The sequence below is a fragment of the Pseudophryne corroboree genome, chromosome 4, assembly GCF_028390025.1.
Source record: "Pseudophryne corroboree isolate aPseCor3 chromosome 4, aPseCor3.hap2, whole genome shotgun sequence".
Lineage (NCBI taxonomy): Eukaryota > Metazoa > Chordata > Amphibia > Anura > Myobatrachidae > Pseudophryne > Pseudophryne corroboree.
Genome location: NC_086447.1, coordinates 752,704,796 through 752,717,575, shown reverse-complemented (window position 1 = coordinate 752,717,575; position 12,780 = coordinate 752,704,796). Strand labels below are relative to the sequence as shown.

The following is a 12,780-nucleotide window of genomic DNA, read 5'->3' as shown; positions in this document are numbered from 1 at the left end:
TCTCTGACATGGGCTTGTGCACCCTGTTTATGCGTCTATATTTTGGTATTGTACATTGCCTGTGATATATATTTTGGAAGTGACTTTAGATTGTGAGATGTATGGGCAGAGTGCACTTCCTCTCACATTCTGTACGTAATTATGCCAACCGCACACTTTAATGTTAATGTCTGTACTTATGTGTCTTGTTCCCCTTATACGGTGCTGCAGAACCCTTATGGTGCCTTATAAATGCTGAGAATAATTTACCCACTGCTACCACATAAATACTTTACATAATGATATTTCTCTTTACCAGCCGCCCTTTTTATATGACCTGTTTCTTACCATCCGGTATATTATTGTAATTACCAGCCGCCCTTTTTATATGACCTGTTTCTTACCATCCGGTATATTATTGTAATTAAGGGTGCATTAAATGTATGAATTTGATAAAATGTCACCATCTACAGTACACAACCATCACTATACAGTATATTAGTTTGCCTGTGCTTTAAGCTGCAGTTCTAAGTAGGGATCACTGTACAAGCATAGTGCTGAAGTTTTAATATTAACATGGAGTAAGACTTTTTGGCAGCTCTCGCCCAGTGTAATGTCTGCATAATGCCTCTGGTTTATGTGTTGTCTTTTTTTTTTTTTTCTCTCTCACGCTTGCAGGTCCTCTGGAAATCATATATTGATTTTGAAATAGAACAAGAAGAGTTTGAGAAGACGAGAAATCTGTACAGGAGACTTCTACAGAGAACTCAGCATGTTAAGGTATCCCGCTTATAGACCATAATATGTGCATTATGTTAATTATCTGGTGGTCTATGATATACCGTATATACTCGAGTATAAGCCGACTTTTTCAGCACTTTTTTTTGTGCTGAAAAAGCCCCCTCGGCTTATACTCGAGTCAGTGCAGTGCAGTAGGAAGGAGGGACACGGAGGGCACAGCGCGCACCTCTCCTGTGTCCCTCCTGCGTCTCCGGGTCTATTAAAGGAAGTACCCGTTCATGAGCTCTGATTGACTCATGAACCGGCACTTCATTTAACAGACCCCGCCGGAGACGCAGGAGGGACACAGCAGAGGCGCACGCTGTGCCCTCCGTGTCCCTCCTTCACAAGACAACGCGGGAGTGGTGGAGGGTAAGTTATACCAGCCACTGGGGGGGGCATATGTGGCACTGAGGGGGCATGCATATCTGGCAGTATGAGGACCTATCTGGCAGTGTGAGGGCATATCTGGCACTGAGGGGGGCATGCATATCTGGCACTATGAGGGCATATCTGGCACTATGAGGGCATATCTGGCACTATGAGGGCATATCTGGCACTATGAGGGCATATCTGGCACTGTGGGGGCATATCGGCAGTGTGAGGGCATATCTGGCACTGAGGGGGCATGCATATCTGGCACTGTGGGGGCATATCTGGCAGTGTGAGAGCATATCTGGCAGTGTGAGGGCATATCTGGCACTGAGGGGGCATGCATATCTGGCAGTGCGAGGGCATATCTGGCAGTATGAGGGCTGTGTACGGCTAGAGCTGCATTTCCCACCCTAGGCTTATACTCGAGTCAATAAGTTTTCCCAGGTTTTTGTGGTAAAATTAGGTGCCTCGGCTTATATTAGGGTCGACTTATACTCGAGTATATACGGTACTTTGTTGACTACTTAAAAAAGCCATCATTTTCTTTCTTTAGAAGTCCTCCTTCCAATGTTAGGCTTTTTTATTAGATTATCCAAGGCAGCTATCTGAAACGTCTCATTGCCATGTTCTATAGAAGTTAAATAGTGCATGTATATTTCTTTTTCATCCACTAGGGGTCACTGGAGTACTCTTGGGATATGGACGGCTTAGCAGAAACAAAGGCACTGAATATTTAAATTTAGAACTCTCCACCCCTCCATATCCCGAGTACCTCAGTGTTTTTTCTGTGCTCACAGCACTAACAAGGCTTGTGTGGAGTTCCCACACTTAGTTGAAGATTTTATTAATTTTTCATTTTTACTTTTACATTTTTACTTTTTTACATCCCTTCCCAGTTTCTGGAAAAACATGGGTCCGGGATAGTGCCACTGCAAGCAGCGCATGGCGTGTCGGTCCTCACAAAGAGCACCCTCACAGCCACAGGCAGCTCACTGCCTCCTGCAACAGCTGGACGGAGCTTACAGATAGAAGCCCGTCGCAGCCATGAAGAAGTGATCAACTGGCAGGAACAAGAGCTGGACGGAGCTTACAGAAAGAAGCCCCGTCGCAGCCATGAAGACGTGATCAGCTGGACGGAGCTTACAGATAGAAGCCCCGTCGCAGCCAGGAACAAGAGCTGGACGGAGCTTACAGATAGAAGCCCCGTCGCAGCCCTCCCTACGAGACAAGGTATGCTGGGGGGAACGGGGCGGTCAGCGCGCGCTGCCGCCCCGCTGTGTGGGGTCCGTTTTCTTTACCGCCGCCCGCACCCGCCGCTAATACCAGCGCTCGCCCCAGCCGCTCCATCCGCGCTGTACGGACTTCAAAGCCAGGGAGACCGCCGCAGCACAGCGCTCTCACTAGCACCGCCGGAAGCCGCTACACGCCGCTCCAGCCAGCCGAACACTCGACCGCTCTCCTCACAACGTTCCCTGCCTCCCTGCAAGGTCAGCTTCCCGGCACCCGCTCCCCGCTGCGACACGGAACACAGGGGGAGGTGGGGGGGACAAGCCACAGGCAGCGCTGCTGCAGGGAAAGATATGTTAATGAAATATGACAGGCTGCCACATTCATATAGGTTATATTAATAACCTAACCTGTGATTCTCCCTGTATAATAGACTATTGAGCCTATATGCACACAGAATGTATTGTAACCTGATCTGGGATTATCAGTGTAAGCATGGCATGGGGGCCATTTTAACCATGCTTCCTGTTTCTTCCTCTTTCTAATTCCAGAACGTTCCTGTCCTACAACACTACTCCACCGGAGGCGCAGGGGTGTTAGTGGGAATTTTTGCTTCAGCTTTAATATAGGCTGGCAAAGTGAATGCATTTCGGCTATATATATATATATATATATATATATATATATATATATATATATATGTATATTACACACCTTAAGTAACGCTTTTACTGAGCGTGCAAGTGTCGGTCTTTGTTTATTGTGTGGTTTCCACTCGGGAACCAGTTTTCATTCCTATGGCAAATGTAATGGCTGGGCTGCAATTACAATTGGCCACCGTTCGACACGAGCGGTTAGATCTGAGTCTCGGAAAAGACCGTCAAATCTAACGGATATTAATTAATTGGTCTTATACTTTAACCGTTTCTGCTGTGTTGCGGTCTGACAATTCTATGCCAAACCTCACGACGCTACATAAGGGTGAGGAGGGCACATTAGACCAGCAGTCACAAGTGCGGGTTTTTTTTTGACAGCCCAGACATTGATAATGACCAGTGCGTCAGTCTCTGAAGTTTACAGAGACTAAGGAGCAATCGGGCTCTTATTTAGGATATCTTAATAAGATGTTAGTAGAAACGCAAAATAACCGAATAACCGGTTCTATACCTCCCAGATTTAATTCTATTTACCCGTTTCCACACAGTGACATCTACATTGGAGAATCCGCCATTGGTGGATTCGTCTGTGTCAAACCTTATAAAGACCCTTCAAATGTAAGACAGTGACATCTACATTGGAGAATCCGACATTGGTGGATTCGTCTGTGTCAAACCTAATAAAGACCCTTCAGATGTAACATAGATTTGGGTCACTAAGGCGCTTTTTGTATGGAAACAATGACGATCACATTATACTTATCGTTAATCAAATCGGAGAAGCTGCTAAGTAGCTATGTACAGCTTCTGCTGCCGGCTGTTAGCTCGCTTCTCGCCTTTCATCGTCGCTAGTTACAGCACGACAGGTTCTCTGGCTGCGTTCTTGGCAAGCGGAGTCAGAGGTCAAAAGAATACGGTGGCCAGAAGTTGTTTGGTCCTAAAATTGACAAATGCATTTCTCAGGCCAAGGCGGAGGGGAGAGAGTCTAGTTTCCTGCTATTGCCTCCACTGGTACCAAGACGGAAATACTCTGGTCCGGCGTTCACTTTAGACTTCAGTCCTGTCAAGGCTGTGGTACAGCCACGCCTTGTAACACCAGGGTGCTAAAATCATCAACAAGCCAGTGGCTTGACGGGCTCCCAGGCCATTTTGGATTTCCAATTGTGGTAGCGCGCCTTCAGATGTTACATTTGCCGGGATTCCAGACATCCACTGATGGATGTATCCGCAATTTAGGGTTAAAAGAAAGCTGTCTTCCGCCACTGCGTTTTTGTTGTCAAAACTGGACTGTCTCTGTCGGACGACAAGAAGGCGTTTTGGCAGATTGCCATTCAGTCTCTGCTGGATTCAGCAGTTTTTAATTCCAGCCTGGTACACCAACAAGGTCAGGGTTGTTATTCCCATCTGTTTGTGGTACCGATTTCGGAGGGCTCCGTCTGTCTCAATCAGTAAGTCACTTACTACAGATTGAATATGGAATTTCTGCGGTCAGTATTTGCAGAGTTGAAGCCACAAGATTGCATGATTGCGCTTGATTTCAAGGATGCGTACTTACACATTTCGATTTGGTCACTTCATCAGAGGTTCTTGCGTTTTGCAATACGCCACACAGGCCCTACCGTTTGGCCTCTCGTCAGCGCCTCGGGTATTCGCCAGAGTAATGTCTGTGATAATAGCTCATCTCAGATCCCTGGCAGTGACTATCGTTCCGTACTTAGACGATCTGCTCATGAAAACTCTGTTTCAACAGATGCTCCTCCAACTTGCGCTGATAACATACACCCCGGTTGGAGTGTCAATTTCAAGAAATCGCATCTATTTCCGTCTCAACGACTTCAATTTCTAGGTATGATTCTTGATACGGTAAATCAAAGCATTTCCCTACTACAACAGAAAGTACAGATTATTTATCTGGTACAATAAGTGCTCAAGCCACGCACACTCTCGGTACATTTGTGTATTCCCCTATTAGGAACAATGGTGGTGGCTTTCAAAGCGCTTCAGTTCGGAAGTTTTCCCGCCCGTCCATTTCAACAATAGTGGTCGGCCTCGCATTCTGCAGATTTCCCACAGGGTGAGGTTGTCGGCGAGGGTGTCTCTACTCTGGGGCTCAAGGTTCTCAATTTAACCGCAGGCGGCGGCTGGAATTGAATAATTCTAACGGCGAACGTGAGTCTCAGAGGTTGGGGAGCTATAGTTCAAAACTGTCAGCGACAGGGTCTCTGGGCGGATCACGACAAATTGCTGTCTAAAAATGTCCTGGAACTCCGCGCAATTTACAATGCACTACGACAAGCAATTACACATGCTTCCCTCTCAGACTGTCCAAGTGCAGTCAGACAACGCGACTGCAGTCGCATACATCAACAAACAAGGAGGAACGAGAAGCTGCATGGCAATGCGGGAAGTAGCTCGAATCCTCAATTGACCAAAATACCACCAGGTGATATTGTCGGCAGGGTTCATTCCGGAAGTGAACAACTGGGAGGCGGATTGTCTCAGCCGTCGGGATTTTCATCCAGGAGAATGGGCATTAAATCCAGAGGTGTTTCAAAAGTTGGTCCACAGGTGGAATATCCTCAGGTGGACCTGATGGCATCTCGCAACAATTACAAACGCCCCAGTATGTGTCCGGAACGAGAGATCCAAGGGCAGTGGCGGTGGATGCTCTCACAATCGCGGGCCCGTACAGCCTCGTGTATCTGTTTCCACCGTTTTCCGCTGCTCTCTGTCGCTAAAACGGATCACAAGAGAGTCCGTCACAGTCATACTGGTGATGCCTCATTGGTCTCGGAGAGCTTGGTTCTCGGATCTCCGCGGACTACTCGCAGACGATCCTTGGCCGCTCCTACTACGTTCAGACCTGTTACAACAGGGTCCGTTCTTTTACCCCTATTTAGCGCGGCTACATTTGATGGGGTGGTTGTTGAGACCGCCCTCTTAAGAAGAGTGGGCATTACAGTATCGGTTATACCAACCATGTTACGAGCTAGGAAGCCGGTTACGGCAGCTCATTATTACAGAATTTGGCGTGCCTATATAGGTTGGTGTGAAGCTCGGAAGTTTCCGACATCATCTTTCCAGTTATTCCGTCTTCTGTTATTTCTACAGACGGGTTTAAATGGAGGACTGCGTTTATCTACACTAAAGGTGCAGGTATCTGCTTTGTCAATTTACTTTCAAAGACGATTGGCTCTATTGCCGTCTATACACACCTTTCTCCAAGGTGTCCTCAGAGTTCAGCCTCCATTCATTCCACCTACAGCGCCATAGGACTTGAATCTGGTTTTAGATTTCTTACAGTCTTCATATTTTGAACACTTACAGCAAGTGGATATAAAGTTTCTCACTTGGAAAACAATTTTTTTTCTAGCCTTAGCTTCGGCAAGGCGTGTTTCAGATTTGGGTGCCTTGTCATGCAAGCCACCGTATTTGGTGTTTCATGATGACAGAGAGGAACTTCGGACGAAACCCGATTTCTTACCAAAGCTAGTGTCATCTTTTTCACATCAATCAACCAATAGTAGTTCCTGTGTTGACAGCACATTCTGGAACTCTGAATGTGGTACGCGCATTACGCGTTTGTGTCCCGAACGTCTACAGTTCGTAATACGGATACGTTGTTTGTTCTCTATGATGCTGCCAAGTGGAGGCCAGCTTCTCAGCAGACCTTATCCAGATGGATAAAACTGACTATACGTCAGGCTTACCTTAAGGCTAGGTTACAGTCGCCTACATCAGTAATAGCTCATGCCACAGGTTCTGTGGGAACTTCATGGGCAGCTGGTCGTGGAGCTTCTATGACGCAGCTTTGCCATGCGGCTACATGGTCTTCAGTGCACACGTTTGTGCGCTTTTACAAGTTTGATACGTTTGCGGCATCAGCATCTAGCTTTGGCCGCCTAGTGTTACAGGTGTCAAACAGCTCTACCGCCCACAGGGGAAGCTTTGGTACGTCCCAAGAGTACTCCAGTGACCCCTAGTGGATGAAAAAGAAAATAGGATTTTGGTACTTACCAGGTAAATCCTTTTCTTTGAATCCATAGGGGGCACTGGACGCCCACCCAGAGCAGTTTTACCTGGGTTGTATTAAGCTCAGGGGATCTTATGGTAACACATTTTCACCGACTGGTTCAAATTATAAGGTTCTATCGGTTATGGTGTCAACTGTTTCGTTGTCAGTAACGTTATGTGTCAACTTTGTTGTTGTCCGTTATGTTATAGGTAATTCTCCATTGTCAACCTCTCTATAGTTCCTGTTCGGCTCAGTAAAAAACACTGAGGTACTCGGGGATATGGAGGGGTGGAGAGTTCTAAATTTAAATATTCAGTGCCTTTGTTTCTGCTAAGCCGTCCATATCCCAAGAGTACTCCAGTGCCCCCTATGGATTCAAAGAAAAGGATTTACCTGGTAAGTACCAAAATCCTATTTTTCTGTTACAGCATGTAAAGGACACCTGAGGCTCTGCTTGCGGCATGTCGACGTGTGTTTATAGCTTTGCCCACAAATGGTGGGACACCTTACAGTATTAATGTGCCTTTGTATGCCATAGAACTGCCATGCTTTTATTAAAGGAAGCTTTATACAAATATATTTTATCGCATGTACCTTATTCATCTCTTAATTTGCCCATGAAACCGTGTTTCTCCTCTTGCTTCCCCAGGTGTGGATAAGCTTTGCACAGTTTGAACTGACTACAGGAAACGAGGACACGCTGGGTAAATGCAGACAGCTCTATGAGGAGGCAAATAAGACTCTGAGGAACTGCGAGGAGAAAGAGGAGAGGTTGATGTTGCTGGAGTCATGGAGAAGCTTTGAGGATGAGTTTGGGTCTGATTCCAACCAAGAGAGGGTGGCTCAACTCATGCCTGAGAGAGTCAAGAAAAGGAGAAAACTCCAAGCAGAGGATGGGGTAAGGCCTACATTTGTATATGGGTGGATTTATGGCCAATTTTGGTCTTTTATGCCCTTGTTTTGAGGGCTTTAGTGCGCCGATCCTTTTCTAGTTTTATAATGACTGATCATACTACTATACCCTTATAGTACTTGTGCTTTATAGCCGCATCCGTTATCTGTTGGCTTAATTCAGCATGGGTTATAGTTGTGCAAAAATCGCACAACTACAACCCCTTACACTAGCATGCGGGGGGATGCCAAGCACAGGGCAAGTCCGCCTCGCATGCTGGCCCCCGCCCGCTAACATGCGAATGCTTCACTCAGCAGCGAATCACTTGCATGATAAGGGTAGCCCTCTGCATGCATAACCTAGCTTCGAAGGCAGGCCTTGTTTCAGGTTGCATCAGCTGCGAGTTACGTCAAGGAGCTGCTGTGCCCCACAATGGTCCAGTGCGGCTTCTGCATGTGTGCATACCACAAAAGGGCTTCAACATCCATGCTAAATCGGGCCCTGTGTCCTCAGTCACTACACACCTCTGTATGTTACCACTTCCCATGTGCCATATAATATTCACAATATTACACAGTACAGCAGCAGCTTTTGTGTTTTATGAGCAACAGCTCAACTGTGTAAACTGGAGACCTCACTGAGAAATGGAGGCATCCTGTCTCGTCTCACTCACTGCTCTAGTTCTTAGTTGATAACCTGAGTTAGGCAAACAAGAAGCTCCAAGTGTTTCGGTAATGTAACATTTTGTTTACTCTTTCTTACTAGTCTGATGCTGGATGGGAGGAATACTATGACTACATATTCCCCGAAGATGCTGCAAATCAGCCCAATCTTAAACTGCTTGCAATGGCCAAACTCTGGAAGAAGCAGCAGAAAGATGATGATGAGGAGGAGGAGGAGGAGGAGAATGATCATGGACAAGATCCTGGCAAAGATATGGACGAGAGTGCTTCCTGACGCACACATTTGTAGTATTGCTGTGTTCTGGTCGTTTTTTATTGCCCTTTTATATTTCCTTGTACATATGTGACAGACTAGATTCATTTTGCTATTAAACAACTGAAACGACCATTTATGTGGAAATAAAACCTGTAAATAAATACTTCTACTATTGAAATGTAAGTAGATGGTTTCAGATTCCTGGACTATGTTAGTCACTGTGTCCCTTGCCACTTTTGGGTGTAAGGTTTAATTTATGATGTCCTGTTATAAGGAATCAGTTCCCGGATCCCGGCGGTCAGAATACAGACATCCAAGGGAATCCTGACCAGGGTCCAGAATCCCCACTCGGGGGTTGGGGGGTGGGGATTTGAGGTGGTCCACGCCATCCCCCCGATGGGGAATTGAGCCCAAAGCGCAGCGATTCCGCAAAAGGACGCACTCAGGGATCTCATACTGATTCCCTGTAAAATATATATATAAATCTGCTCCAATTCCAAAGCAGCGTGTGTATTTCTTAGGTGTTAATGTCTACCAGAAACCATGACTAAAGGTTGAATAGTTTCATTTGAAATTTGTAAATGCTCATTTTTGTTAATTTCTCATTTCCATGGTTATGTTTTAATATTTGACAGTCTATTGAAAGATTTAAGAACTGGGGCTGTTCATCAAACACTTAAAGCAATAGTGGTCATGTTCTTTGTAAAATTCAGCAGAATGTAGCATTTCTAGGGGTCTCTGCGTGAAGCAGGGACAATAGCGAAGTGAGCCAGTGGAAAAGTTGCCCATGGCAACCAATCAGCAGATATGTATAATTTTATAAAATGCACTTGATAAATGTTACTTCAAGCTGATTGGTTTTTGGGCAACTACTCCACTAGGTCACTTCTCGACTTTTCACTGCTTCATGAATAGACCTACTGGTGACACTGAGCTCCTGAGGGACCTATTTGCAAGCCCATCACGGAGAGCATACAGTCCCTCAGCACACCGCCACCCCTAACAGAGCCAGAAGAATGAAGAGTGGCCATTATGGCGGCATGAGGGTACGGAGACGCACGGCTTCTAAACGGGGCGGAATGCGTCTCCGGACACAGTGCACAACTGCGTCCCAGTACACTGTACACAGTACCCATACTGCCACAACAGCCTTAACGGTGTTCTCCATTTTAAGCACAAAAATTACCTCAGCCAGCATTAAAAAAAAGCGGGAAGACCGCGTGCCATTGAAGGGACAGGGCTTCACTATGAGAAGATCCAGCAGCTCACCAGCGTCATTTTCCCTCTGCAGTGGGCACAGACGCTGACAGAACAGGGATGTGCAGCTTCTCCAGTGTAACTCCAGATTACCTCAGCGGTACCAGGGGGAGAGCGATTATTAGTGCGCTAAGTCCCCTACCAGGGTACTTAGTCTGCGACCCGGCTAAGCTTGGCATTAGCGATAAGGGCGCGGTGGGGGCTGGCTCCAAACATCTGTGTCTCTCCCTGAAGAGCTCTTTGTGGGTTAATTGTGCTTAACCTTTCCTCCATGTATGTGTGCTGTCACATTACATTATGTCAGACAAAGAGTGTGTGTCCTCTTCACCAGGGGGCTCACTACTGGGTACTCGGGGTTCACAGACTAGCGGGGCTGGACTGGAATGGGTTAATTCTCTTAAGGGAATGATCTCAACTCTTTCTACAAAATTGTCCCACAATGAGAAAGAGACGCAATACTTAAAACAGACTGTGGATGAGTTTATAAACAGAGACTCTGTCCCCAAGACAGCATCTCAGTCCCCTCCCATTTGTCCGCAAAAGCGATCTCTGTCTCATATCTTGCAGTCTGACGCTGACAGGTCAGACATGGAGGAGGGGTGGGGGGGGGGGGATGCAGCTCTGTCACAGGGAATAGAGGCTCTTATAGAGGCTATCAGAGATGTTCTGCATATTCCTGATAAGGTGTTAGGAGTGTGAGGAATCTTATTTTAATGTAAAAAATAAGTCCTCGGTCACTTTTCCTGCATCAAAGGAATTGAATACCCTGTCTGAATAACCATGGGTTAATCTTGATAAGAAATTTCAGATCCCTAAAAGGTTACTCTCATCGTTTCCTTTTCCTCTGAGGATAGGAAAAAATGGGAAAATCCACCGATAGTGGACGCATCAGTCTATAGGCTGTCACGTAAAATTGTATTGCCTGTCCCCTGGTGCAGCCTACCTAAAAGACACGGCAGATCGTAAAATTGAGACTACACAAGTCATTGTACACTGCTGCTGGGGTGGCCCAAAGACCCACTATTGCATGTGCGTGGATCACAAAAGCCATTGCTAAATGGTCAGGTAACATAATTGAGGGGTTAGATTTCTTGTCTAAGGGGGGATGTTGTTTTACTCCTGCAGGATATACAGGACTCTGCAAACTTTATGGTGGAAGCCGTAAAGGAAATTGGCGTGCTTAACGCACGCACCACCGCTATGGCAGTGTCGGCACGCAGAGGCTTGTGGCTACGCCAGTGGACTGCTGACGCACGCGGATTCCGGGGAAGGCCTACCATTCACAGAAGAGACCTTATTCGGAGATTAATTAGACAAATGGATCTCTACAGCTACTGCGGTTAAGTCTACTTATCATCCTTCCGCTGCCCCCCCTACCAAGAAGACCTATTCAGCTTCTAAGTTATAGTCCTTTCGGACGGCAAAGTTCAAGGGAAAATCCAGAGGTGCATCTACGTCCTCCAGCGGTGCAAGAGGCAACAGCAGGTGCTCAGGAACAGAGCTCAGGCTCTGCTTCCTCAAAGCCTTCAGCATGATGGTAAACCACAATGCCTGGAAGGCTGTCGGGTGGGAGCTCGCCTACAATTCTGCAGTCAAATCTGGTCAAATTCATGCCAGGATCCCTGGGTCATAAATCTTATTTCTCTTACGTCCTAGAGGATGCTGGGGTCCACATTTGTACAATGGGGTATAGTCAGGTCCACTAGGAGCTACTGGCACTTTAAGAGTTTAATAGTGTAGGCTGGCTCCTCCCTCTATGCCCCACCTACCAGACCTAGTTTAGAAAATGTGCCCGGAGGAGCCAGTCACAGTTAGGGGAGCTCCTAGAGCTTCTTTAGTTATTTTTTTCTAAGAGTATTGTAGGCACAGGTAGGCAGCTGGCAACAGCCTCCCTGCTTCGTGGAACTTAGGGGGGGAAATAGTGTCCAACCCTGAGAGGCTATTGGTCACTATCTCTGCTGACAGGACACTGAGCTCCTGAGGGTGATGATCGTTAGCTGCCCGAGGCGACCGCTCACTCCCGCAGCATGCCGCCGCCACCCCCTAACAGAGCCAGAAGATTCCGGTGGTGAGTGTGTCACTGGGGAGCCGGTGTGAATGGCAGCAACAGAAGCGCAGTACTGATAGCGCCACATTCTGGAGCGCAGTATGAGGGGCGACCCTGGGCCAGCGCAAATACCCTTACACTGGTCACTCAGGCTATCAGGGACTCTGGTAAACGCTGCTAGCATAATACCTCAGGCCAGTATAAAATTTCAAATAGTGCAGGAAGACGCACCATGTTTGGGGGCAGAGCTTCTCAGAGCGGACCCAGCAGCTCACCAGCGCCATTTTCTCCCTGCAGATCCACTTCCAGTGACGCTGACAGGGAGCGAAGTCCCTCCACACGACTCCAACTATCCTGTGCGGTACCAGGGGGTTGTAGAAAGGGGGAGGCTGTAAATTCGCTGTGTAGCCTATTAAGGGTACATAGTCAGCGCCAGGTAGTTCTTATATAACTGTCTCTGGGGCGCTGTGTGTGCTGGCTCCATGTCTCTCTCAGAAGGTACTAGGGGGAAACTGTGTCTGACATTTTCCTGTGTGTGTGTATGTAAATTCTTACATAACCATGTCCAGGGACTCGGTGTCTTATGCTGCAGAGGAATTAACTTCTCCAGAGC

The 12,780-nt window shown here is 47.0% G+C and overlaps 1 protein-coding gene across 2 annotated transcripts in view; it reads left to right on the top strand.

The window, feature by feature from the left end:
* The window catches only part of CRNKL1 (crooked neck pre-mRNA splicing factor 1), a 166,720-nt gene extending 157,674 nt beyond the window's left edge, over positions 1-9,046 (top strand). For both annotated transcript variants that reach the window (XM_063918172.1, XM_063918171.1), the window contains 3 exons: positions 658-759; positions 7,682-7,930; positions 8,690-9,046. In XM_063918172.1, the coding sequence (XP_063774242.1) occupies positions 658-759; positions 7,682-7,930; positions 8,690-8,881 (543 nt within the window). In that variant the 3' untranslated portion in view covers positions 8,882-9,046. The remainder of the gene's footprint in view (positions 1-657; positions 760-7,681; positions 7,931-8,689) is intronic.
* The last annotated feature ends 3,734 nt before the right edge of the window (positions 9,047-12,780 follow it).